This window comes from Melanerpes formicivorus, unplaced genomic scaffold (genome assembly GCF_026170545.1).
Source record: "Melanerpes formicivorus ecotype bairdi unplaced genomic scaffold, bMelFor1.0.p_v2 SCAF_54, whole genome shotgun sequence".
In the NCBI taxonomy this organism is placed as follows: domain Eukaryota; kingdom Metazoa; phylum Chordata; class Aves; order Piciformes; family Picidae; genus Melanerpes; species Melanerpes formicivorus.
Genome location: NW_027142406.1, coordinates 1223332 through 1250984, shown reverse-complemented (window position 1 = coordinate 1250984; position 27653 = coordinate 1223332). Strand labels below are relative to the sequence as shown.

The window sequence follows — 27653 nt, the reverse complement described above, 5'->3', positions numbered from 1 at the left end:
CTGAGTCACTCTGCAGTGAATCCGACAGCTGAGTGCAGGGATATGGGCCCAGGACAAGAAACGAGCTGGGGAGGTGCAGCTTGGGTTTCACTTGCTACACATTTGTCTTGAATCCCACAGGCTGGGCACAGTCTCACTGTGAAATGAGGGCTCAGTGAGCTAGTTTCTTCACTTGAGAAGCTAATTATAGAATCATAGAATTGTTAGGGTTGGAAGGGATCTCAAGGATCAGCCAGTTCCAACCCCCCTGCCATGGGCAGGGACACCTCACACTAGAGCAGGTTGCTCACAGCCACATCCAGCCTGGCCTTAAAAACCTCCAGGGATGAGGCTTCCACCACCTCCCTGGGCAACCTGTGCCAGTGTCTCACCACCCTCATGGCAAAGAACTTCTTCCTAACATCCAATCTGAATCTAACCATTTCTAGTTTTGCTCCATTCCCCCTGGTCCTATCCCTCCCTGACACCCTAAAAATTCCCTCCCCAGCTTTCTTGTAGCCCCCTTCAGATACTGAAGGCCACAATAAGGTCTCCTCAAAGCCTTCTCTTCTCTGAATTGAATAACCCATATTCTCTCAGCCTGTCCTCATAGGAGAGGAGCTCCAGCCTTCTGATCATCCTCATGGACCTTCTCTGTGCATGTTCCAGAACATCCAGAGCCTTCCTGTAATAGGGGCTCCAGAACTGGACACAGTACTCCAGGTGTGGTCTCACCAGAGCAGAGTACAGGGGGGAGAATCACCTCCCTCGACCTGCTGGCTCTGCTTCTCTTGATGCAGCCCAGGATGGGATTGGCTTTCTGGGCTGCAAGTGCTCACTGCTGGCTCATGTTGAGCTTCTCATCCACCAGCACCCCCAGGTCTTTTTCTTCAGGGCTGCTCTCAAGCCAGTCCCTGCCCAGCCTATATCAGTGCTTGGGTTTGGCCCAATAATTCTGAGGGAGATGAAGGCAGTTGAGGCCTTCATTATGTCAACTTCATAGCATCGCAGAAGGCAAGGTTTGGATCTATAAAAGAGATCCCAAATCTGTCATAATATAAAGTACCTCATCTACAGATAACAATTTACATAAATACACCATCATGTAATCCCCCCCTACCTGTACTTATAAATACAATCTAGAAATCAACATAGTTATTTTGGTCTGTGCAGACAAACCATGCATGGTATCTGCTTTTTGTAGGTATTTTGTAGTGGCTTGTGAAAATAGGAGTTTGTCACACAACATTTGGAATGGAATGGAATGGAATGGCATGGAATGGCATGGAATGGAATGGAATGGAATGGAATGGAATGGAATGGAATGGAATGGAATGGAATGGAATGGAGTGGAGCGGACCAGGTTGGAAATGACCTTTGAGATCATCAAGTCCAACCTATCATCCAACACTACCTAAACAACTAAACCATGGCACCAAGCACCCCATCCAGTCTCTTCCTAAACACCGCCAGGGATGGTGACTCCACCACCTCCCTGGGCAGCACATCCCAATGGCCAATCTCTCTTTCTATGAAGAACTTCTTCCTAACATCCAGCCTAAACCTCCCCTGGCACAGCTTGAGACTGTGTCTTCTTGTTCTGGTGCTGCTTGCCTGGGAGAAGAGACCAACCCCCATCTGGCTACAACCTCCCTTCAGGTATTGGTAGAGAGCGTGTATTTAATGGATATCTGAGTTTAGTTCACATTCTTATTGACAAATTGTGATTATCCCCTGGTTACTTTTATGCCCTAAACTTTGGGTTTGCCTAGATTGTTTCTCTCCATTCTCCTCCCCTACCTATGCCATTCCTCCTTACTATTTCCCTGCCTCTCCAGGGTCTGCTCATGAGACAGGTACAGAGCTGAGGGGTGCACTTCTATTTTGGTTTGTAACTAGGCACAAAGAAGCTCTATAGCCTTCTGAGGGACATTAGGAAAAGCATTGCCAGCAGGTCAAGAGAGAGGATCCTTCCCCTCTAGTCAGCACTGCTGTGATCAACCTGGAGTACTCTTTCCAGTTCTGTGCTCCCCAGTGGAAGAAATACATGAACATACCACAGTGAATCCAGTGGAGAGTCACTAAGAGATTGGAGGAACTGATGTATAAGGAGAAGTTGAGAGAGTTGGGATTGTTGTACCACAAGAAAAGAACATTCAGAGTGATCTTGCCTATGTGTTCCGATACCTCTTGGATGGATTAAAGCAGGCAAAGCTAGAGTTTTCCTTCAGGGTACCCAGTGAAAGGAAAAGAGGCAATGGGCACAAACTGAAACTAAGGAAATGCAATTTAAAGGTGATCCAATATTACAATAGAGTTCACAGAATGGTGAAGCCCTGGAAATATTCAAAGCCTAACTGGACAGCTGGGCAAGTCCCTGAGCAACCTACTCTATCTGAGCTTGCTTTGAGCAGAGGGTTTGATTAGATCTCCTTAAGTCCTTTCCAACTTTAGCTGTTCTGTGATTCTGTGGGTAATTGGTTTCTCTGCAGTTTTCTCAGCTGGGAACTCTGGACTCTCATGGTATGAATATTAAGAGGATCAGAGGATCACAGGGATGTTAAGGGTTGGAAGAGACCTCTGGAGATGTTCGAGTCCAACCCCCCTGCCAGAGCAGGACCATAGGATCTAGCACAGGTCACACAGGAGCACATCCAGACAGGGCTTGAAAGTCTTCAGAGAAGGAGACTCCACAACCTCTCTGAGGAGCCTGTTGCAGGGCTCTGTCACTCTTACAGTAAAGTTGTTCCTCATGTTGAGGTGGAACTTCCTGTGCTGTGGTTTCCATCCATTGCCCCTTGTCCTATCATGGGTCACAATTGAGCAGAGGCTGTCCCTTCCTTCCTGACACCCAGGCCTCAGATATTTATAGACATTGATTAGATCCCTCTCAGTCTTCTCCTCTCCAGACTAAAACAGATACTAGGACTCATCATAGTTGCTTTGCTGGTAGTGCCACAGTCTCCTGGTCCTGCTGTTTTGCATGTACTTTCTGCAAACTGCATGTATTTGAGGTTTTCTCCTACTTTATCATGCCAATTTATGACATGCTGCCCTGTGACATACCATTCCTGGCCCCCTGTTAAGCTATGGTTACTGCAGAAAGGGAAAGGCAATCCAGCACACTTACTCATTTCCATGTATTCTGGAGTCAGCCCAGTGAAAGGTTCCAAGATATAGTCGAGATCCCATTGCTGAGGGTCCTTTGATTGGTTGGTGTCCACTTCTTTTGGCTCAGTTCTTTCATCCTTCAGCTTCCTGAAGAGCTTCTTTAGCTTTCTAAGGAACAAAAGCTCAGACTGAACCTTTCCCCTGCCAGGGGAGCAACACAAAATGTGTACCACATTATTTTGGTGCCTCCCAGGTTTTGTTTCCATCATCCTCTGAACTTCTGATGCTGCTGGGAGCAGCAGTCCTTGTGTTCCTGCGTCAAGAAAGTAGCTACAACAGCAAAATGCTGTTAAAATGGAGTTGAACTGAACATAGAATAGAATAGAATAGAATCGAATCGAATCGAATCGAATCGAATCGAATAGAATAGAATAGAATAGAATAGAATAGAATAGAATAGAATAGAATAGAATAGAAATAATAGAATAGACCAGGTTGGAAAAGACCTTCGAGATCATCAAGTCCAACCTATTACCACCCAACAGCATCTGATCAACTAAACCATGGCACCAAGCACCCCATCCACTCCCACCACCTCCCTGGGCAGCACATCCCAATGGCCAATCTCTTTCTGGAAAGAATTTCTTCCTAACATCCAACCTAAACCTACCCTGGCACAGCTTGAGACTGTGTCTTCTTGTTCTGTTGGTGGTTGCCTGGGAGAAGAGACCAACTCCCACCTGGCTACCTTTAAGTCCCAAGATCACAAAGCTGCAAAAAGCAGTGGATCAACTCCAGCTTTTGTTCCAGGTGCAGCTCGGTTATAGCTTTGCACAGTTAGAGTTGGCTCAATGGTCAGAAAGATCTTTTCAAGCATTGATACAGGCTGGGCAGGGACTGGCTTGAGAGCAGCCCTGAAGAAAAGGACTTGGGGGTGCTGGGGGATGAGAAGCTCAACATGAGCCAGCAGTGAGCACTTGCAGCCCAGAAAGCCAATCCCATCCTGGGCTGCATCAAGAGAAGCAGAGCCAGCAGGGGAAGGGAGGTGATTCTTCCCCTCTACTCCACTCTGGTGAGACCACATCTGCAGTACTGTGTCCAGCTCTGGAGCCCCTGTTACAAGAAAGATCTGGATGTGCTGGAACATGCACAGAGAAGGGCCACGAGGATGATCAGAGGGCTGGAGCTCCTTTCCTATGAGAACAGACTGAGGGAGTTGGAGCTGTTCAGTGTGGAGAAGAGAAGGCTCTGAGAAGACCTTCTTGTGGCCTTCCAGTATCTGAAGGGGACTACAAGAAAGCTGGGGAGGGAATTTTTAGGGTGTCAGGTAGGAATAGGGCTAGGGGGAATGGAGCAAAACTAGAAATGGGTAGATTCAGCTTGGATATTAGGAAGAAGTTCTTACCCATGAGGGTGGTGAGAGACTGGCACAGGTTGCCCAGGGAGGTGGTGGAAGCCTCATCCCTGGAGGTTTTGAAGGCCAGGCTGGATGTGGCTGTGGGCAACCCCAGAGCACAAGTGAGCAGAGGCTGTCCCTTCCTTCCTGACACCCAGCCCTCAGATATTGATGGACATTGATTAGATCCCCTCTTAGTCTTCTCTCCAGACTAAACAGCCCCAGGTCTCTCAACGCCTCCTCGTAGGGCAGTGCTCCAGTCCCTTAATCACCCTTGTAGCCCTCTGTTGGACTCTCTCCAGTAGATCCCTGTCCCTCTTGAACTGGGGAGCCCAGACTGGATGCAATATTCCAGGTGTGGTCTCACCAGGGGAGATTAGATGGGGAGGACAACTTCCCTGGATCTGCTGAACACACTCTTCTTAATGCGTCCCAGGATCCCATTGGCCTTCTTGGCCACAGGGGCACATTGCTGTCTCATGGAGAAGTTGTTGCCCATCAGGACTCACAGGTCCTTCTTCACAGGGGTGCTCTTCAGCAGATCACCTCCCATCCTGTAGTGGAGCAGTTTATTATTCCTCCCCAGATGCAGGACTCTGCATTTTTCCTTGCTAAACCTCATTGGGCTCCTCTTTACCCAACCATACAGTGCAAACTGCATCACACCAAGTGCCGAGTGCTGCACTTTGGCCACGGCAACCCCAGGCAGAGCTACAGGCTGGGGTCAGAGTGGCTGAGAGCTGCCAAACAGAGAGGGACCTGGGGGTGCTGATCGACTGCTGCCTGCATATGAGCCAGCAGTGTGCCCAGGTGGCCAAGAAGGCCAATGGCATCCTGGCCTGCATTAGGAATAGTGTGGCCAGGAGGAGCAGGGAAGTCATTGTGCCCCTGCACTCTGCATTGGTTAGGCCACACTTTGAGTACTGTGTCCAGTTCTGAGCCCCTCAGTTTAAGAAGGACATTGAGAGACTTGAAGGTATCCAGAGAAGGGCAACAAAGCTAGGAGAGACCTTGAGCACAGCCCTGTGAGGAGAGGCTGAGGGAGCTGGGATTGTTTAGCCTGGAGACGAGGAGGCTCGGGGGTGACCTCATTGCTCTCTACAACTCCCTGAAGGGAGGCTGTAGCCAGGAGGGAGTTGGTCTCTTCTCCCAGGCACCCAGCACCAGAACAAGAGGACACAGTCTCAGGCTGTGCCAGGGGAAGTTTAGGCTCAATGTGAGGAGAAAGTTCATCACTGAGAGAGTCATTTGTCATTGGAATGTGCTGCTCAGGGAGGTGGTGGAGTCACCATTCCTGGAGGCATTCAAGAGGGGTTTGGATGTGACAGTTGGTGCCATGGTCTAGTCATGGGTCTGTGGTGACAGGTTGGACTTGATGATCCTCGAGGTCTCTTCCAAGCTTGGCTACACTGTGATACTGTGATACACAGTGACAGAATGCCATACAGGCAGCTTACAGATGTGTGGATTTCATCTGTAAACCCATAAAAGAGTCATAGATCAAGTAATACATTTTAACATCTTTTATGAGCTATTGCTTTCCTCCATGCCATCCTTCCTCCACTTTACACTAATTTGTATTCAGTGCTGCTAGCATGAAAGCTCCTCTAAGCCTTCCCAAGAGATCCATCACACCTTGCCTGTTTTCCCAGGTTTCCAAAATTAATTTAGATCAATTATTTAATCTCTTCAATCACTTTCTTTGAGCCATTTACCGAGCAGAGAGAGCCAATTATTCCACATAAAATACAGTCAGCTCGTCCCATCACCACCAAAGATGGGATTTATCATGACATCCAATTAGAAGGCACAGAAGTCAGTGGCAAAAGCCTCACTCAGCTGAATGAGGATCAAGGCTTTCAATTTACAGTGTCACAGCACTGCTGCCCGGCGGTGGAGCGAGGCTGAGGTACGTACGGGATTCCAATCTCGAACAGATTGTTTTGAATCAGTTGCTTTCCAAGCATGATGATGCTCAACTGAATACAGAGTTCCATCAAGCAGCCTCCAGGAGCACACTGTAATTAAACAGAGCCACAAGGTGTGAGTTCAGTCAGAAGTGCCACCTGGAAGAGCAGCCAATATCCCTCCATGCCTGCTGCCCCCTGCCAACAATTTGTGCTGGAGCACAGAGCTCGTTGATCATAGTATCATAGTATCAGTCAGGGTTGGAAGGAACCACAAGGATCATCTAGTCCCAACCGCCCTACCATGGGCAGGGACACCCCACACTAGATCAGGCTGGCCAGAGCCTCTCATGGTGAAGAACTTCCTCCTCACCTCCAGCCTGAATCTCCCCACCTCCAGCTTCATTCCATTCCCCCTAGTCCTATCACTACCTGAGATCCTGATATCCTGATCATTGCAGTTCCATCTTTAACAAGGCATTTCATCCCCACACACAAAACTGCAGTGTGGAAAAACATGCAGAGGGCTAAAATTAACTGTGCCCTGGGGCTACCCTGGTTCCCTTTCAGATGTTTACTACATAATCAATGTAATAAAGATAATGCAGTATCGCCAATCCACTTGCAACCTGATGTCTCCCAAGAGGGCAGAAAGTCTTCAATCTTTCGAAGACTTCTGTGCAAGATTTAATTGCAAAACCTGGAGTGGCATCTATTGGTTTTTCAGAGGAAAGCCCCCAGCAGTTAAAAGGAAGCAGGAAGAAAAACACCATAGTTTATACATAGCACAAAAAAATGGCTAGAGCTTTATAGGCTGTTCAATTTGCTAGGCTTCTGGAGATCTACAGAACATGAAGCCACATCCAAGTTCCTGCTGTGCTGTAAGTTTACCAAGAGCCTTGGTCAAATAGTTGAATCTGTTGAACAACCTCATGGTAAGCTACAGACTTGGGGATGTGTGGTTGCAAAGCTGCAGCTCTGAGAGGGACCTGGGGGTATTGGTTGATAGTCGATTACATATGAGTCAACAGTGTGCCCAGGTGGCCAAGAAAGCCAGTGGCATCCTGGCTTGGGTTAGAAACTCTGTGGCCAGCAGGAATAGGGAGGTGATCATCTCCCTGTGCTCAGCTCTGCTGAGACCACACCTCAAGTGCTGTGTTCAGTTCTGGGTCCCTCACTACAGGAAGGACATTGAGGTGCTGGAGTGTGTCCAGAGAAGGATGCCTGGAGCACATGGCCTGTGAGGAGGAGCGGAGGGAGTTGGGGTTGTTCAGACTGGAGGAGAGAAGGCTGAGGGGAAACCTCATAGCTCTCTACAGCTACCTGAAGGGAGGTTGGAGCGAGAAGGGGACAGCCTCTTCTCCTTGGTGTCAAGTGACAAGACCAGAGGAAATGGTTCCAAGTTGTGCCAGGGGAAGTTCAGGCTGGATATTAGGAAATATTTCTCACTGAGAGGGTTCTCAAACGTTGGAATGCTCTGCCCAGGGCAGTGGTGGAGTCACCATCCCTGGAGGCGTCCAAGCGCTTTGTGTACATGGGTTAGTGTTGACCCTAAACTGGGTTGGAGCTTGGACTGGATGATCTTGGAGGTCTCTTTCAAGCAGATGTTTTTTTGTGATTCTGTTTCTGCCTAGTTGTAAAGCACAGAATTGGTGAAGCTTCACCTAAGACTCTGAAGTACTCAGAGCTGAAGAGAGAGGACCCACAGCTGCCTCACAGGGAAAAACTGGATTTTGCCTGTCCATGCTGAATACTTAGTACCTTGCTTTAACTTGTCTTCTGCTTTTCCCTTATTGCCTCTTGTTTTAAACTGTCTTATTGTCTAAACTCCACTGGAATACCCTGTAACTTCTCTTTTGTTTGTTAAGGGGCTTTCAGTTTGAATTTCAAGTGTGCTTACCTCTTCCATTCGATAGCCATCAAACACATATACATAATGACCAGGGCGGCCAACAAACCTGAAAGCAATAAAAATAGATGAAAGAGTATAAAAACAGGGAGGGAAAGTGAGTTCTAACAACATACATGATCATTCATATTAGCTGCAATATTTCAGGACCAGCTATTTAAACATGAATTTTAAGATACCTGAGTCCTATACAGCTCTGACTCATTTCAAAGTGTTAGGCCTCTATCAATGTCTTTAACACATCTGGGTCAGGGCAGTCCAAAGCACTGATACAGACTGGGCAGGGACTGCCTTGAGAGCAGCCCTGAAGAAAAGGACTTAGGGGTGCTGGGGGAGGAGAAGCTCAACATGAGCCAGCAGTGAGCACTTGCAGCTCAGAAAGCCAATCCCATCCTGGGCTGCATCAAGAGAAGCAGAGCCAGCAGGTCAAGGGAGATGATTCTCCCCATCTACACTACTCTGGTGAGACCCCACCTGGAGTACTGTGTCCAGTTCTGAAGCCCCTAGTACAAGAAGGATCTGGAGGTGCTGGAATGTGTCCAGAGAAGGGCCACGAGGATGATCAGAGGGCTGGAGCTCTGGTCCTTTGAGGACAGACTGAGGGAGTTGGGGCTGTTCAGTCTGGAAAAGGGAAGGCTCCGAGAAAACCTTATTGTGGTCTTCCAGTATCTGAAGGGGGCTACAGGAAAGCTGGGAAGGGACTCTTTAGGATGTCAGGTAGTGATAGGACTAGGGGGAATGGAGCAACATTAGAAATGGGTAGATTCAGATTAGATGTTAGGAAGAAGTTCTTTCCCATGAGGGTGGTGAGACTCTGGCACAGGTTGCCCAGGGAGGTGGTGGAAGCCTCATCCCTGGAGATTTTTAAGGCCAGGCTGGATGTGGCTGTGAGCAACCTGCTCTAGTGTGAGGTGTCCCTGCCCATGGCAGGGAGGTTGGAATTGGATGATCCTTGAGGCCCCTTCGAACCCTGATGATTCTATGAACTAAAAGTAATCCTTTTATTTTGTTTTTCTGTGTTAAAAATAGTAATAATTTCCCTCTCTTGATTAGAAATCACAAACAAAACTGGGAACACATATCCTAATTCACATTCTCTTGTATCTGAGTATCACAGAATCATAGAATGACCTAGGTTGGAAGAGACCTTAGACATTATCTGCTACAACCTGCCCTCCATGGGCAGGGACACCTCTCAACTAGACTCTGCTGCTGCAAGCCTCATCCAACCTGGCTTTGAACACCCCCCCAGGGAGGAGGTACCCACAACCTCCCTGAAAAACCTGTTCCAGAGTCCCACCACCATACTGAAGAACTTCCTCCCAAGATCCAGTCTAAACCTACTCTCCCTCAGATTCAGGCCATTCACCCTTGTCCTATTTCTAGACACTCTTATGAGAAGTCCCTCTCCGGGCTACCTGTAGGATCCCTTCAGGTACTGGAAGGCAGCTCAAAGGTCCTCCTGGAGTCTTCTGTTCTCCAGGCTGAACAACCCCAGCTCCCTCAGCCTATCCTCATAACAGAGGCCTCTGCAAATATTTTTAACACACCTTGGTGAAATAATTGCAATATTTTTATTTGTGTGCTAGTTTATTTTTCTGTGCTAAAAAATAATGACAACCTCCCTCTCTTGACTAGAAATCACAAAGGAAACTGAGGACACATATGCTAATTCTCTTGCATCTGAGCAATGGCCTGAATAGAGTTATTACAAATCTATACACAGTCAAGGCTCTTCTGACTACACAGGAAGAAAGGGTGAGACTTGATTTATTGTAGCCATGTATCACAAGAAAAAGGAATGGTTAATAAAGAAACAAAAAGTCAGTGATATGGAGGGAAGTTGTCTTCCCCCTCTACTCTGCCCTCATCTTGAGTACTGCATTCAGTTCTGGACTCCCCAGTTCAAGAGGGGCAGGGATCTGCTGGAGAGGTTCCAGCAGAGGGCTACCAGAGTGGTTAGGGGACTGGAGCGCTGCCTGGTGAGGAGAGGATGAGAGACCTGGGGCTCTTTATTCTGGAAAAGAGAAGAAGATTTAGAGGGGATTTAATACATGTTTATAAATCTCTGAGGGCTGGGGGTCAGGAGGGAGGGGACAGGCTCTGCTCACTTGCTCCCTGTGATAGGACAAGGAGCAACGAATGTAAGCTGCAGCACAGGAGGTTCCACCTCAACACAAGGGGGAACTTTACTGTAAGGATCACAGAGCCCTGGAACAGGCTGCCCAGAGTCTGCTTCTCGGGAGACTTTCAAGGCCTGTCTGGATGCGTTCCTCTGTGACCTGAGCTGGATTGTATAGTCCTGCTCAGGCTGTACGTGGCTATGAGCAACCTGCTGTAGTGTGAGGAGTCCCTGCCCATGGCAGGGGGTTTAGAACTAGATGATCTTTGGAAGCCCCTTCCAACCCCTGACATCCTGTGCTATGTTTTCATCAATGTCTTACAATATTTACAGCTGCTGGTGAAATGTCTCATGAATTCTTAAATCCATGGTGTTGAGCAGCATGACTCGAAGAGCAGAGATTAACAATCCTCACAGCCCCCCAAAGGAACAGGGTGGGGGCAATGCAAAATTGGTATGAAACAGAATCCAGAGGATGTTTTCAACAATTCTTTTTTGCTCCAAAGTTTGAGCAAACAATAATTTTTAAGCTCTCCATTCAAGAACATGTGCTATGCTGTGGATAGCAGGCTCCCAAAAGGCAACGATGCTGAACCCATAGGAAATCACACTTATTTAGCAGGACAGCTGAATGAGCTTTTTGCTCAAGCAGTTCATTTGCCTGCAACTTCCACTTGACTGCAATTATTTCTTAATTTTGACTTCAGAAGAGGGAACAGCACACACACAAACCCCAAATATAAAAACTGTTGAGAAAGTCATAGGGGAAGTAGTTCCACAACTTGAAATGAAAGAGGAAAAATCTTCCTTTGCTAAATGATACACAGAGAACAATTTGCTGATGTGTGGAAAGTGAAGACATGAGAGCAGTGCCATTCCCTCAGAGATGCAGCACCCTTTTCAAACCAAAACAAGTCCTTTTCTGAGGTTATTCTTATTGTAGAAACAAATTCAAGCCAGACTCATTTCAGAATAATCATAGAATCACAGAATTGTCAGGGTTGGAAGAGACCTCAAGGAACATCCAGTTCCAACTGCCATAGGCAGGGACACCTCACACTAGATCAGGTTGCTCAGAGCCACATCCAGCCTGGCCTTACACACCTCCAGGGATGAGGCTTCCACCACCTCCCTGGGCAACATGTGCCAGGCCCTCACGACCCTCATGCTACAGAACTTCTTCCTAACATCCAATCTCAATCTACCCATCTCTAGTTTTGTTCCATTCCCCCCAGTCCTATCCCTACCTGACACCCTAAAAAGTCCCTCCCCAACTTTCTTGGAGCCCCTTTCAGATGCTGGAAGGCCACAATAAGGTTTCTTGGAGCCTTCTCTTCTCCAGACTGAGCAGCCCCAACTCCCTCAGACTGTCCTTATAGGAGAGGAGCTCCAGCCCTCTGATCAGCCTTGTGGCCCTTCTCTGGACACCTTCCAGCACCTGCAGATCTTTCTTGTACTAGGGGCTCCAGAACTGGATGCAGTACTACAGGTGGGGTCTCACCAGAGCGAGCAGAGGGAAGAATCCCCTCCCTTGACCTGCTGGCTCTGCTTCTCTTGATGCAGCCCAGGATGGGATTGGCTTTCTGGGCTGCAAGTTCACACTGCTGTCTCATGTTGAGCTTCTCATTCACAATGCATTCCACACCATGCCCTGCCATTCAAAAGCCAGGTTTAGACAGCCTCACTTAGGACATGGTCTGTGTGTACGGAGCTGGACAGGCTCTCTAACTCCTCTCAAAAGAGTTGAAGAAAAGCTCCACACAGCATTGGAGAGATGTACAGGATATTATTGGAAGTTTAGATGGAAGTGCTATTCACAAAATACATGCTACAGTGCAAAAGGTATAAAATACAAAAATATCCATAGGCCATGGTTATCCAAGACCCTCCTTAGGCCAAAGCTTCCCCAGCCTCCACCAAACCTGGCCAAAATCCAGGCCTCAAATGCCCCCCCCCCAATTCTTCCCTGCTACTGTCTCCCCACACCAGGCCCCAAATGATGCTGCTAAAAAGTTCAGCTTTGCCCAGGCTGCTAGCAGGCTCCTCAAGGCTGAAACCTTCCCCCTTAGCAACAGGAGATAAGGCAGCCCATGGAGGCAGCAGGGAGAGGAGAAGGGGCAGAGGCAGCTTGTGCTGTCCCCTTATAAATGCCAGATGCAGGCATTCTGGGAATGGAATTACAAAGAATTACACTTTTCCAGTCCACTCCTGGACCTGTCTAGCCTCTGGAGGCCTGTAACTTCATGGTTCTTCAAGGCACCCAGGCTCAAACCACGAGAGAGGTGTTTTTCATAGCAGCTGAAGGAGGACAGTCCCAGAGAGTGTTTGGACTCCCCTGTCCCTGTTTTTAAACACAGTTCTACCACTACAGACATATGCAGGCACATAAATACATGGACACACAAATATTTACATCACAGGACAGATATCCTACCTTCCTTTAAAAAAGGCAACATAAAAAATTGGTGCATAAGAATTCACAAACTTCAGTAGGAATGCCTTCAAAATCAGTCTCTCCTCAAAGGTTTTCTCTGTTTTTGGTACCTCTGGGGGAGACAAAAAGACAATAATAAGTAAACCAGAGAAATCAATTGATAAATGTGTAAACAACCCCTGATATCTCCCTGGAGGGGTTCAAAAAAGGATTGGACATGGCACTTGGAGCCATGCTTTAGTTGTGACGTTAGGTAATAGGTTGGACTTGAAGATCTCTGAGGTCTTTTCCTGGTTGATTCTATGATTCTAAGATGCCAAATTACCACTTTTAGCTCCTGCCTGCAATGGGTGAAAAGGAAGCGTCATGGAGGCACCAACCAGGGAAACGGGGGACTGAATTTCTAATACAGCAGTGACAAGAAGAATGACCTTGGCCCAGCTGTATTTCAGCCCACACCTCAGTTTGGTCATTTTGTTTGATTGTTGTTGTTGTTTGCTTTCAACAGAAGCATGGTGTTTATTTGAGCAGTTCAGGGATAGTAAAACTCTGGGCAGAGCCCTCACTGCCCAGCTTTATCTGTGATAGTTTGAACTGTGCTTTCATAAAAGGCCAGTAAGGAATCTGCTGAGCCTCATCCACCTGTATGCACAGAAAAGTTTCATTAAACCCTCCAAGGATCTGAGCAATTTGTAGATGACCCCATCTGCTGGATAGATCCCTAGGACAGCAGCCCAGGGCAAGAGGAGTATTGAATAACAGTGCTGAAGCTTTAAATTTGAGGGAGAAAAATCCCAGCCTTTGCCTTATGGGGAACTCCCACAGAGATGAGCTCAGCCTCTGAATTACAAATTTGCAGACCATATATGGTCTAGAGACACTCTCAGCATTTCACTCCCTCCCCAGACCCAGATATACTACACCATACCAACTGGTGCATGCATAGAATTTGTCCTCTAGCTAGTGGAGGCTGCTACACAAGAAATGCCTTCAGCCAGGATGGATGCATTAGTGGGTTTCACACAGCCAAACACCACCACAAAACTTGATAACAAACCAAAACCCCAATGGAGCTAAGCAAAACAACAACAACAGCAAAAAGCCAAACAAACAACAAAGAAAAAACCCCAAACCACCAGCCATCCCTCCACCCCCTCCTAAGATATGTTTTGTTGTGCAGCATGTCACACCAAAACTGGGCAGCTGAAACTTTCCAGGTTGAGAATGGGCTGAGATATCCAGGACGTGGGCCTTAGCTCACTGATGGGATTGCTGCCTTTATAAGGCACAAACTCAAGTAGTTTTATGTCCATATGACTGGCTTTTCCTTGATGGAAGTGAAACGACAAGTGAGAAAATCATAGTCACAGAATTGTTAGAGTTGGAAGGGACCTCAAGGATTGTCTGTGTCCAACCCCCCGCCATGGGCAGGGACACCTCAGACTACATCAAGTTGCTCAGAGCCACATCCAGTCTGATCTTAAAACCTCCAGGGATGAAGCTTCTACCACCTCCCTGGACAACCTGTTCCAGTGTCTCACTGCTCTCATGGTGAAGCACTCCTCCTAATTAAATCCAAAATGAGTTACAAGTCAATTCTGACACCACTTGATTATTGAAGGTGATACACTCCAACCTGAAAATAGGAGTATGTAATATACAGACAGGTTTGCTAGTCTGATCTGTGGTAAAGGGGCATTAGTGTCCTGCTTTGCTGGATCCACAAGAGGTGCATGGAGTCCACCTGCCTATTCTTCAAGGTCTCTGTATTCACAGAACAACAGAATCACAGAATGTTAGGGGTTGGAAGGGACTTTGAAAGGTCATCTAGTCCAAACCCCCTGCCAGAGTAGGGTCACCTATACCAGATCACACAGGAATGCATCCAGGTGGGTTTTGAATGTCTCTAGAGGAGACTCCACAACCCACCTGGGCAGTCTGCTCCAGGGTTCTGTCACCCTCATGGGTGAATAACCTCACTATGAAGTGAGGGCTCAGTGAGCTCGTTTCTTCACTTGAGAAGCTAGTCATAGAAATGTTAGGGTTGGAAGGCACCTCAAGGATCAGTCCATTCCAAGCCCCCTGCCATGGGCAGGGACACCCCACACTAGAGCAGGTTGCTCACAGCCGCATCCAGCCTGGCCTTAAACACCTTCAGGGATGAGGCTTCCACCACCTCCTTGGGCAACCTTTTCCAGTGTCACCCTCATGCTGAAGAACTTCTTCCTAACATCCCATCTGAATCTGCCCATTTCTAGTTTTGTTCCATTCTCCCTAGTCCTATCACTCTCTGACACCCTAAAAAGTCCTTCCCCAGCTTTCTCATAGCCCCCTTCAGATACTGGAAGGCCACAATAAGGTCTCCCTGGAGCCTTCTCTTCTCCAGACTGAATAACCCCAACTCTCTCAGGCTGTCTCTGTATTCCCATTAGAACCTTCTCACCTACTTTTATGCCACTACATATAACATGCTAAGGAGAAACGTGGTGGGATGATAGTTTTACCTATTTCTGTCAGCCATTTGGCAACAGCTCCATAAATCTCATCAAGTATAAGTATGACGACGAGGTTGATGATGACAGCCGTGGCCGTCACGGTCACCCGGACGTTTGACCTGGGTGTCTGATTGGTGCTGAATGACAAAGCTGCTGCGGTTGTGATCCGGTAAACAATCACTCCAAACACTGCTGAGCAGGTCAGTGTGATCTGCAAAGAAATGAACAGAGAGATTAGCTCCAGTTTGATACCACTGTTTGCAACCAGCCCTGCTGAGACCACAGCTTGAGTGCTGGGTTCAGTACTGGACGCCACAGGATAGGAAAGGTACTGAGGGGCTGGGGGGTGTACAGAGTGGAGCAATCAGGCTGGGAAGGTGTTTGGAGGGCATCATAAGAGGAGAGGCTGGGAGAACTAGGGTTGTTTAGTCTGGAGAAGAGAAGGCTGATGGAAGATCTTATTGCTCTCCACAGCTACCTGAAAGGAGGTAGAATCATAGAATTGTTAGGGTTGGAAGGCACCTCAAGGATCATCTAGTTCCAACCCCCCTGCCATGGCCAGGGACACCTCACACTAGGTCAGGTTGCTCAGAGCCACAGCCAGCCTGGCCTTAAAAACCTCCAGGAATGAGGCTTCTACCACCTCCCTGGGCAGCCTGTTCCAGTGTCTCACCACCCTCATGGGGAAGAACTTCTTCCTCACATCCAATCTGAATCTGCCCATTTCTATTTTTCCTCTATTCTATTCTATTCTATTCTATTCTATTCTATTCTATTCTATTCTATTCTATTCTATTCTGATTAAAAATATTTTCTTGTTATTCTTTTCAGAATGACCTAAAGTGGTTCAGCAGGGCTTCAGTTTACATTTATGTCCCAGAAGCCAATTAGTATCCTGGCATATTTCATGAGCTGGCTTTGACCCATGAGATGAGGAAAATCAGCCCTGCTATTTGAGGTCGAGTTCCCACAAGAGGCATTTGGATTGCACAGAGCTACAGCATTTTGGTTTCCAAACCCCCACACCACTCCACAATGACATAAATAACAAAGAAGAAAAAAAATTCAATGAAGTAACAACGAAAACCCAGCAAATTTTCTCAGCCATGGCAGGAAAGGGAGGCAGAGAGCACATTTTTTCTCTTTCATTTTTTTGCCTGTGGCAAGGATTCCAGTGTACATTCATTATTTTGGGTCAAACACCTGAGGATCCTCAGATGAAAGTGGCTACCTGAATGTGCAAGATCAGACTGTTGCAATTATTGCAATGGGCCTAGGGGCCCTTGATTCAGAGCACAGGTTTAAGGGAGATGAACAGTTTGCTTTAATGATCCTGCAATAGCGTATGGAGTTCACAGAATCACACAGAATCACAGAATCATTAAGGATGGATGAGACCTCAGAGAACAAAGGACAGCCACCACTAAACAGAGAATGAGCGAATTTCAGGTCATGGATGTTAATAGAATAGAATAGAATAGAATAGAATAGAATAGAATAGAATAGAATAGAATAGAATAGAATAGAATAGAATAGAATAGAATACAATACAATACAATACAATACAATACAATACAATATAATACAATAGAATAGAATAGATCAGGTAGGAAAAGACCTTTGAGATCATCAAGTCCAACCTATCACCCAACACCATCTAATCAACTAAACCATGGCACCAAGCACCCCATCCAGTCTCTTCCTAAACACCGCCAGTGATGGTGACTCCACCACCTCCCTGGGCAGCACATTCCAATGGCCAATCTCTCTTTCTGGGAAGAATTTCTTCCTAACATCCAGCCTAAACCTCCCCTGGCACAGCTTGAGACTGTGTCCTCTTGTTCTGGTGCTGGTTGCCTGAGAGAAGAGACCAACCCCCACCTGGCTACAACCTCCCTTCAGGTAGTTGTAGAGGACAAGAAGGTCTCCCCTGAGCCTCCTCTTCTCCAGGCTAAGCAACCTCAGCTCCCTCAGCCTGTCCTCACAGGCCTGTGCTTCAGACCCCATCCCAGCTTTGTTGCCTTTCTCTGGACACCTTCCAGCAACTCAACATCTTTCTTAAACTGAGGGGCCCAGAACTGGACACAGGACTCAAGGTGTGGCCTAACCAGTGCTGAGTACAGGGCACAATGACCTCCCTGCTCCTGCTGGCCATACTGTTCCTGATCCAGGCCACCTGGATTCTTGGCCACCTGGGCACACTAGCAAACTCTTAAACCTGACTGACCAAGTGATTTAAGAGATCCATAGCTCTGAAGAAGATTATTGGATGGCAAAAGACCATCAGAGGCTTGCACTGATGCAGCCTTTTCAATTCATGCAGTGCCATAGCCAGAGAGACAAAGGAAAAATCATGTTATTTTCTTCAAGAACAAAGATACTGCTTTTGCAAAAGCTTGAGGGCTTCAGTACCTCCTCAGCTGCCCAGCCTGTCTGAAACATCTGCTTAGACACAGATGGAAAAACACTCCCTTTGGGAGCCTTTATTATCTGTGCATCCAGCTACAAGAGAAAATTGTGGAGGGTGTGGAGGGCTGCACAGCAGCTCAGAGCCCAGTCCTCACTCCCCAGGCAGTCACTAAGGAGTGGTTCCTGTGTCTTAACAGCATTTCCTTAGTTCACTACAACACTTTTTGTTCCCCTGCCCACTTCACAGGTTAGATAGTCACCTTTCATTCAAGTGTTTACTCTGGGATTTGTTGTCACTGTCAACTTTTCACCCAGCCAGTTCTATCCCCTGCTATGGCAGGCAGTTTCTTCCCTAAATATCTGAACTAGTCCATCAAGGACTGAATTGCTTCGAAACAGATGTGAAAATTGGCTGCAGGAATGGTCACCTACTGAGCCTGGTATGAATGAAGACAAACAGGAAAACATACTAGATCTGAGGAGGAAGCTATAAAACCCTGTGGGCTAGACTGATACCTTCATCCAAGAAGGACAGCAAATTAATGACCAAATAGTTCTCTGGGTCCCCAGCAGGGCTATTCTAGAGTCAAGTATTATGCCACGTGAGTAAGAATAAGGCAATGGGGTCCTAAAGAAGGAACAGCCTGAACTCTTGTGCATTGCTTCATGTTGTCTTGCTCTCTGCCAGCTGCTACCAATGTTTCCAGCCCATGCTGGGAAATCTTTGCCACAACACATACCTTCTAGTTGAGGGCTTTCTGATTGGTGACACATATTATTACTAGTCACAGAAGCCAAACATTTGTATGTACAGTTGTGGAGCCCCTGTTACAGGAAGGATCTGGATCTGCTGGAACACGTCCAGAGAAGGCCCATGAGGATGATCAGAGGGTTGGAGTTCCTCTCCTGTGAGGACAGACTGAGGAATTTGGCTTCTTCTCTGGAGAAGAGAAGGCTCTGAGGAGAATTTATTGTGACCTTCCAGTATCTGAAGGGGGCTACAAGAAAGCTGGGGAGGGACCTTTTAGGGTGTCAGGGAGTGATAGGACCAGAAATGGGTAGATTCAGATTAGATGTTAGAAAGAAGTTCTTCCCCATGAGGGTGGTGAAACACTGGCACAGGTTGCCCAGGGAGGTGGTGGAAGCCTCATCCCTGGAGGTTTTTAAGGCCAGGCTGGATGTGGCTGTGAGCAACCTGCTCTAGTGTGAGGTGTCCCTGCCCATGGCAGGGGGGTTGGAACTGGATGATCCTTGAGGTCCCTTCCAACCCTACCAATTCTATGATTCTATGATTAGCTTCTCAACTGAAGAAACTAGCTCACTGAGCCCTCACTTCATAGTGAGGCTGTGCTCAGTCTGTGGGGGTTAGCATTACATAGAGTAAAGAGTAGATTGCAGTTTTTACGTAGATAAGTAGGGCTAGTTGTCTTTCACCAAAAGCTGACTTGAATTTGTTGTCTTCTGCAAGCACTTGCATCTTACCCATGCTCAAAACACTATAAAGAAAAATAAAATAGTGGTGGCCATTTCTCCAAACAGTGAAAGCAAGCATATCTAGTTGCTAACAGAAGTTGAGAGATTGAAACTCTCCATTTTACCGGAATGGAATGGAATGGAATGGAATGGAATGGAATGGAATGGAATGGAATGGAATGGAATGGAATGGAATGGAAAGAATAGAATAGAATAGAATAGAATAGAATAGAATAGAATAGAATAGAATAGAATAGAATAGAATAGAATAGAATTAACCAGGTTGGAAAAGAACTTCGAGATCATCAAGTCCAACCTTTCACCCAACACCATCTAATCAACTAAACCATGGCACCAAGTGCCTCATCCAGGCTCTTCCTAAACACCTCCAGGGATGGTGACTCCACCACCTCCCTGGGCAGCACATTCCAATGGCCAATCTCTCTTTCTGGGAAGAACTTCTTCCTAACATCCAGCCTAAAAATGGTTTGAAATGAGAGAAGAGCAGATCTAGATTGGATGCTAGGAAAAAGTTCTTTAACATGAGGCTGGTGGAACACTGCAACAGGTTGCCCAGGGAGGTAATTGAGGTCCCATCCCCAGACAAAATTAACACTCAAGAAGGCTCTGAGCCACCTGATCTAGGGAAGAGGTCCCTGCTCACTGCAGGGGTGTTTGGACTAGATAACCTTTCAGGTTCCCTCCCAACCCAAACCATATTGAGTATATTCAGTCTATTTTCTGTGCATATCAGGTGGTGTCATTCACATATGTGAAGTACATATTTACATTACAACATTTTCAGTGAGTTCACTGCACTGAGCCATACCAAGCATTTGCTTTGCAAATAGAACCTCTGACTGTCATCAGTTGAGACTTAGAGTACATCGAGTAGGGCTGGATTGCAGCAGTGATGTAGCTTTTGCAAGTCACTGTTTTGCAGACAAGGTGCTTACATGTGCTCTTGGCTTTAACCACATGTTTAAATCTCCCCTAAGCATGAGCTTAAAGTGCTTTCCTGAGTCACAGCCTAGGCATTACACTCTTTGCTTACGGTAACATCTCAAAGAGATTTATCACATCTAAGTGCCAGGTTCTACACATTGGTCACAACAACCCCATGCAGTGCAGGGTCAGAGTAGCTGGAGAGCAGCCAGGCAGAGAAGCACCTGGGGGTACTGGTTGATAGTAGGCTGAACATGAGCCAGCAGTGTGCCCAGGTGGTCAAGAAGGCTAATGGTATCCTGACAGAACATAAAGAATACTGTGGACACAAGCAAATAGACAGTGAGCTTCCTTTCAGGAGATAATGGAGAGTGAAGCAGAAACCCTGTGGCAGAGACAGCATGGAGGAACAAGCTGCTGTCATCATAGCAAAGTCATCCAGCCAACAGCCCTCTCATAAAAAGCCCTTGGAAAAAGATGAATAAAGGTGGACATAGACATTGAGATCTGGGAGTCTTCATAGTATCACAGCATATTAGGGTGTGGAAGGGACTCAGAAAGATCATCCAGTCCAGCTCCCCTGCCAGAGCAGGGTCACAGGAACACATCCAAGTGGGCTTTGAATGTCTCCAGAGGAGGAGTCCACAACCCCCCTGAGCAGCCTGTTCCAGTGTTTTGTCACCCTCACATTACAAAAGCTTTTCCTTATGTTCCTGTGCAACCTTTTCTGCTCCAGCTTGCACCCATCGCCCCTTGTTCTGTCATTGGGCATCCCTGAGCAGAGCCTGGCTCCATCCTCCCAACACTGCCCTGCACATCTTTATCGACGGGAATGAAGTCACCCCTCAGGCTCCTCTGCTCCAAGCTGAAGAGCCCCAGCTCCTTTAGCCTGTTCCTCAGCAGGGAGATGTTCCACTGCCTTCAGCAGCTTTGTGGCTCTGTGCTGGACTCTTTCAAGCAGTTCCTTGAGGTCCTTTTTGAATTGAGGAGCCCAGAACTGGACACAATAGTCGAGATTTGGCCTCACCAGGGCAGCATAGAGGAGAAGCAGAACCTCTCTAGACCTACTAACCACAGCCCTTCTAATCCACTCTAGGATGCCATTGGCCTTCTTGGCCACAAGGGCACATTATTAGCTCATGGGCATTCTTATATCAACCACAACCCCCACATCCCTCTGCACTGTTCATCAGGGTGCTTTTCCTCAAGGTGAGGAGAAAGTTCTTCACAGAGAAAGCTGTTGGCCATTGGAATGTGCTGCCCAGGGAGGTGGTGGAGTCACCATCCCTGGAGGTGTTCAAGAGGGGATTGGATGTGGCACTTAGTGCCATGTTTTATTAGTCATGAGGTGTTGGGTGACAGGTTGGACTTGGTGATCTTTGAGGTCTTTTCCAACCTTATTGATTCTATGAAGTTTTCCTCGTAGGACCCAGATTTCTCCCAAAATACAAGTTCTCAACCAAGCTTTCTTCGGATTTTTAGCACCTTTGAGGACACTCATTCAGGATTCCACTCAAGGTGCTCTATTGCAAACTTTCTCACACCTAATACAGGTGCAGAAACCCAGCTTGTATTACCATAAATAAAATCAGTCCCAAGTTTGCCGCGTATCCAGGCATACGGTCGCTCCACGTCAGCTTCTCCTTTTCACCCTTTGGCAAAACACAAAGATAACACAGCAGGCATTACAGAGCTGTACCACCAGGGCAAGCATCAGAATTAGTAAGATCAGTGTAATGGCTCACAATCTGTTACTGAAAAGTGCTCTTCACTCCTCTGCTCCTGCTGTAAATTTGAAGGTGATGATGAAACGTGGAATGCTGATATTTTAAAGCCATTTAACTTGAGAGAAAAGAGATTAAGAGAGTAAATAAAGGCATATCAAGATATCACAGTACCCTGAAAATACAACATGTAACTATGGGTTTAATATTTGGCCCCCAAAAAACTTCACATCAAAAGAGAGCCCTGAAATTCACTTTAATATCCATATAGGCAAAGCAAGATCCAACCCTCTGTTTTTTAACTGCTTGCTGTCAAACTTCAAAGGCGACTTGAGAGAGAAATCATGAAAAGAATACTTCCACAGAACGCAGATTGTTTTGTCTAGTGGTTACCTTAGCCCAAGATAATTCTTGCAAAGACACCCAATCCTTCTGGCACTTGGTGCACAGAAGAATGAAGCCACACAAGCAACCCCTCTCTGTGATCTCTGCTGCCAGCCTTGTTTCCTTTGTGTACAAACAACTCTCCGTTGCCCGGCTTAAAGCAACGGTGATCAGTGAAATCTAGCAGGTTCTTATTCTTCCCCGAGCAGACCTCTAGCAATGTGTGCATCTAAAGAATACATTTGAATGTAGATTTTATAGGAGAAATACGATGCCCCCATCCTCTCCAAACAGGTTTCTTGAAATAATAAGAAGGTCATTACTTTCTTTGAGTGGAGCTGAAAGTGTATAATCAAATTAGTTCACCGCACAGAGCCAGCTGCTGCTTGTGTTTCGCCGCTACTATCCCAAGGACAAGTACCTCACTTATATTAGAGTTAACCCAGCACTCTTCTGAATTTAAATGACTCTAAATCAGATTAGAATCCAGGTCAAAGGTTTCATACAAACCATATTGTGCCTTTGGAAAAGGCTCTCCCAAAGCAGCACTAGGAATACAGCAGACACTCTCCAGGGCAGAAATTCTGCCGTTGAGTTTTGTCGCGGAGGTTGTTGGGATATGGAATTGCACTAAAGGCATATTCTAGCCAGCAGTGTGCCCAGGTGGCCAAGAAGGCCAATGGCATCCTGGCATGCACCACGAATAGTGTGGCCAGGAGGAGCAGGGAAGTCCTTGTGACCCTATACTCAGCACTGGTTAGGCCACACTTTGAGTACTGTGTCCAGTTCTGAGCCCCTCAGTTTAAGAAGGACATTGAGACACTTGAATGTGTCCAGAGAAGGGCAACAAGGCTGGGGAGAGGCCTTGAGCACAGCCCTGTGAGGAGAGGCTGAGGGAGCTGGGGTTGCTTAGCCTGGAGAAGAGGAATCTCAGGGAGGACCTTATTGCTGTCTACAACTACCTGAAGGGAGGTTGTAGCCAGGTGGGGGTTGATCTCTTCTCCCATGCAAGCAGCACCAGAACAAGAGGACACAGTCTCAAGCTGTGCCAGGGGACGTTTAGGCTGAAGGTGAAGAGAAAGTTCATCACTGAGCGAGTTGTTAGCCTTTGGAATGTGCTGCCCAGGGAGGTGATGGAGTCACTGTCCCTGGAGGTGTTCAATAGGGGGTTGGACATGGCACTTGGTGCCATGGTTTAGTAGTCATGAGGTCTTGGGTGACAGCTTGGACTTGGTGATCTTTGAGGTCTTTTCCAACCTTATTGATTCTATGCTCCTGCTCATGAGAGTGGTTTCATAATAAACTCAACTTTGTCTTTCTTGTATTTAACTGTAATGTGGCACTTGGTGCCATGGTTTAGTCATGAGGTCTGTGCTGATAGGTTGGACTTGTTGATCTTTGAGGTCTCTTCCAACCTTGGTGATTCTGTGATTCTGTGATCTTGTCTACATACCTACTGCCATTGTGGTCATGCCTCAAACACTGTGGGAAGTGCTGTTATCCAGCATCCCCTTTTCTCAGCTCAGCTGTTAAAATAGAGCACGTCTCCTTTGGGAGAATGCTGGCAGGACTAGGCCATAGCAAACCCAAGCAGAAGCACAAACAGTTTGGCCCAATGTATGCATCACATAAATACTCCATGCAGTACATAAATGGAGTCCATCATTTAGCTGGAAGGCTGCTTTAAAAAGCAGTTCTGTGAAAACACAGATGCATTTCATTTTGTTTTGGCTTTTACCACTCAGTAATTATATAGGACATAAAGAAGGTCTAAGTGATTATACTCCACAAAGACCTGAAGGACACCATGCCTAACAGTTTCACTAGGGGAAAACCAGTGAGGACATCAAACAGCAGAGTGAGTTAATGCTAGCCAAAACAGTTAAAAGAGAGAAGAAAATCTTCTATAAACATATTGAGGTGGAAAAGAGAAAATTGTGACTTATACAGCAGAGTCAGGAAAGAGGAAACATGACCAAAAAGGTCACTTCAGAAATCTCTCTAGCATTAAGAGCTGTGGAAAATAAAAAGGCAAGATATCAAATTCAAAGTTTCACATAAAGTGAATCATCCTCTCAAATCCTAAGTGGCAGAGTGACTAAGACTTTTCACATCTTGGGGTTTGTTTGATATTTCTAGTGGGGTAAGATCTTCACTGTGTTTTGAAAACCAGGCCTCAATCAGGATTCTGACATGATGTGCTGGCTTCACAAGTCAAGAAAAAATCATCCAGTGCTGGGAGACTGCTGATAACAGCTCAGCAACTTGCAAAACTGAGAAATCAAGAAGTAGGATAGGATAGGATAGGATAGGATAGGATAGGATAGGATAGGATAGGATAGGATAGGATAGGACAGGACAGGATAGGTTAGGATAGGATAGGATAGGATAGGATAGGATAGGATAGGATAGGATAGGATAGGATAGGATAGGATAGGATAGGATAGGATTAACCAGGTTGGAAAAGACCTTTGATATCATCGAGTCCAATCTATCTCCCAACACCATCTAATCAACTAAACCATGGCACCAAGCACCCCATCCACTCTCTTTTTAAACACCTCCAGGGGTGGTGACTCCACCACCTCCCTGGGCAGCACATTCCAATGGCCAATCTCTCTTTCTGGGAGGAATTTCTTCCTAACATCCAGCCTGAACCTCCCCTGGCACAGCTTGAGACTGTGTCCTCTTAAGTACCTTAAGACACTACTGCCCATTATATAAAAGAAGCAATTATTTGCCCTACCTCCTTTTACTTTAATTTTTTTTTAGTAAAATAGGATAGCTATCAGAAAGCAGAAAAAATAGCAAACTTGAGCAACGATTGGCATTTACTTTTGGAGTTGAATATCAGGAAGCTAAGGTGAGTTTATTGTTTCAATTTAATCATGTTGATTTTATTTATGATTATTTGAAATAGGTTTAGATAGTGAGAAATAAAAACAGAACTAAAACCTCCTTCCTCATCACCCCTCTCCCTATTTCTTCCCAGGGTCAAGTTCAGTCCTTCATTCCTGGCTTCATTGTTTCCCTCCTCAAGGGGTACAGGAAGATGAGGAATAGTGGTTTATGGGGTCAGCCCTTAACAACTTCTCTCTGCTGTTCCTTCCTCCTTACACTGTTCCCCTGATCTATCATGGACCCTTCCATGGGCTGCAATCCTCCAGAACAAATCTTCACCATGGGGCTGCAGTTCCTTCAGGAAATACACACCCGTTCCAGTATGGGGTCATCCACAGGCTGCCATGTGGCTGTCTGCTCCATGGTGACTCATTCCCTGGGCTGCAGGGAATTACCTGCTCCGATGTGGTCTCTCCAAGGGCCACAAGGGAATCTCTTCTCAGGTACTTTGAACTCCTCCCCTCCTCCTTCTCTCACCTTGGTGCTCATTGGGTTGTTTCTCACACTTTTCTTCCTCTCACTTTACTGCCAGGGAGCATTTGACCCTTTCTCACAAGCACTTTCGCAGAGGTGTCGCCATGTTGCTGAGTGCCTCAGCTATGCCCTGCAGTGGGTCTGTTGGAGCAGCCTCAGACTCTCATCATAGAATCATAGAGTCATAGGTCAGGGTTGGAAGGGACCTCAAGGATCACCTAGTTCCAACTCCCTAGCCACAAGTAGGGACATTTTCCACTAGATCAGGTTGCCCAGAGCCACCACCAGCCTGGCCTTAAAAACCCCCAGGGATGGGGTTTCTACTACCTCCCTGGGCAACCTGTGCCAGTCTCTCACCACCCTCCTGGGGAACAACTTCTTACTAATATCTAATCTAAATCTCTCCTCCCCTAGCTTTGATCCAGAAGATATTCCTGCAGTCAATACTGCCAGTGCTGGGGCACCAGCACCCAGTCCACTTCTGGTGTTGGTGTAACAGCACAAGGAAAATCACATTTGGCTTTGAACTGTGCCCAATGCAATGCAGTTTGAATAGAGCTCAGTGGAGAGACACTTCAGGAGTACAATCCCAGTCTCTTCATGCAATGAATGATACAAAGCAGGAAATTAGGAGAGAGGAAGGGTGCACACAGGCAAGGAGCAGTGAATAAAGAAAGGAAGAGAAGACCAGCATGCCATCTAGTCAGCTTTCTCTTTCATGCATGTGCTTGCTCTAACCTCGGGTGACTTTGCCTTGTGTTGCCATTCTCTGCTGCACTTGGCCCAACAGAGATCTGAGCAACACACCTGAGCTCCTGTGCCATTTCAAGAACAAAGAAAAAGCTGGAGAAATAATTTACTGATTTACTTAGCACGTGGCACAAATCGTATTCTGAAATTTAAATCCATGTAGTACAGAATACAGAATTAACCAGGTTGGAAAAGACCTCAGAGATCATCAAGTCCAACCTATCACCCAACACCATCTGATCAACTAAACCATGGCACCCAGTGCCACATCCACTCTCTTTTTAAACACCTCCAGTGATGGTGACTCCACCACCTCCCTGGGCAGCACATTCCCATGTTCCAATGGCCAATCTCTTGCTGGGAAGAATTTCTTCCTAACATCCAGCCTAAACATCCCCTGGCACAGCTTGAGACTGTGTCCTCTTGTTCTGGTGCTGGTTGCCTGGGAGAAAAGACCAACCCCCCACCTGGCTACAACCTCCCTTCGGGGAGTTGTAGAGAGCAAGAAGGTCTCCCCTGAGCCTCCTCTTCTCCAGGCTAAGCAACCCCAGCTCCCTCAGCCTCTCCTCACAGGGCTGTGCTCCAAATTCCTCTAATCAGCTTTGTTGCCCTTCCCTGGACACCTTCCAGCAACTCAACATCTTTCCTAAACTGAGGGGCCCAGTACTCAAAGTGTGGCCTAACCAGCGCTGAGTAAGAGCTTACACGGCACAAATCAAATTCTGAAATGTAAATCCATGTAGTAGGCAGCAGGGAGCTGCTTTCTGTTACAGCTCTTGCTAAGCAGAGGGACTCTGCAAATTCGCTTGGTGTTTCCTACCACACCTGACTCTACTCTCTGACAAGAGTGCCATCTAGCAGCTAAAAGGCTGTACTGTGAGGTGTCTGCAACACCTTGCCTGAGATCAAAATGTTCCACTTGGAGGCTGCAGCAAGTGTTGTATCCTCAATGAATGGAATCCATTCCTAGATTGGCCATGGGATATGGCACACCCCCCCCAGCATTCTAATCGGTAGGGTGCACTACACAGCATTCCGAGGTTTTAGACGGGTTAGGAAGAGCTTCCCTGAAAGGCTGATGAAAACTCAGCCACTCAGGCAGGGAATCTGTGTGGAGGAGTCCAAGAGGCATATGCATTTACTGACGTAACAAGATGAAACTCATCATCTGAAGAACAATGTCACTGACAGATATATTGCACTGTGGAATATCCCCCAAGAGCAATTGCATGCAGGGAAA

The 27653-nt window shown here is 46.8% G+C and overlaps 1 protein-coding gene across 2 annotated transcripts in view; it reads right to left on the bottom strand.

Annotated features, from left to right (window-relative positions):
• ANO2 (anoctamin 2) overlaps positions 1-27653 on the bottom strand; it is a 130437-nt gene that overhangs the window by 26803 nt on the left and 75981 nt on the right. The window contains exons 14-19 of one of the 2 annotated variants that reach the window (XM_068160897.1): positions 21758-21832; positions 15363-15564; positions 12859-12970; positions 8294-8351; positions 6404-6504; positions 3110-3258 (exon numbers count right to left, since the gene is read on the bottom strand). In XM_068160897.1, the coding sequence (XP_068016998.1) occupies positions 3110-3258; positions 6404-6504; positions 8294-8351; positions 12859-12970; positions 15363-15564; positions 21758-21832 (697 nt within the window). The remainder of the gene's footprint in view (positions 1-3109; positions 3259-6403; positions 6505-8293; positions 8352-12858; positions 12971-15362; positions 15565-21757; positions 21833-27653) is intronic. The other variant, XM_068160898.1, reaches the window with a different exon arrangement.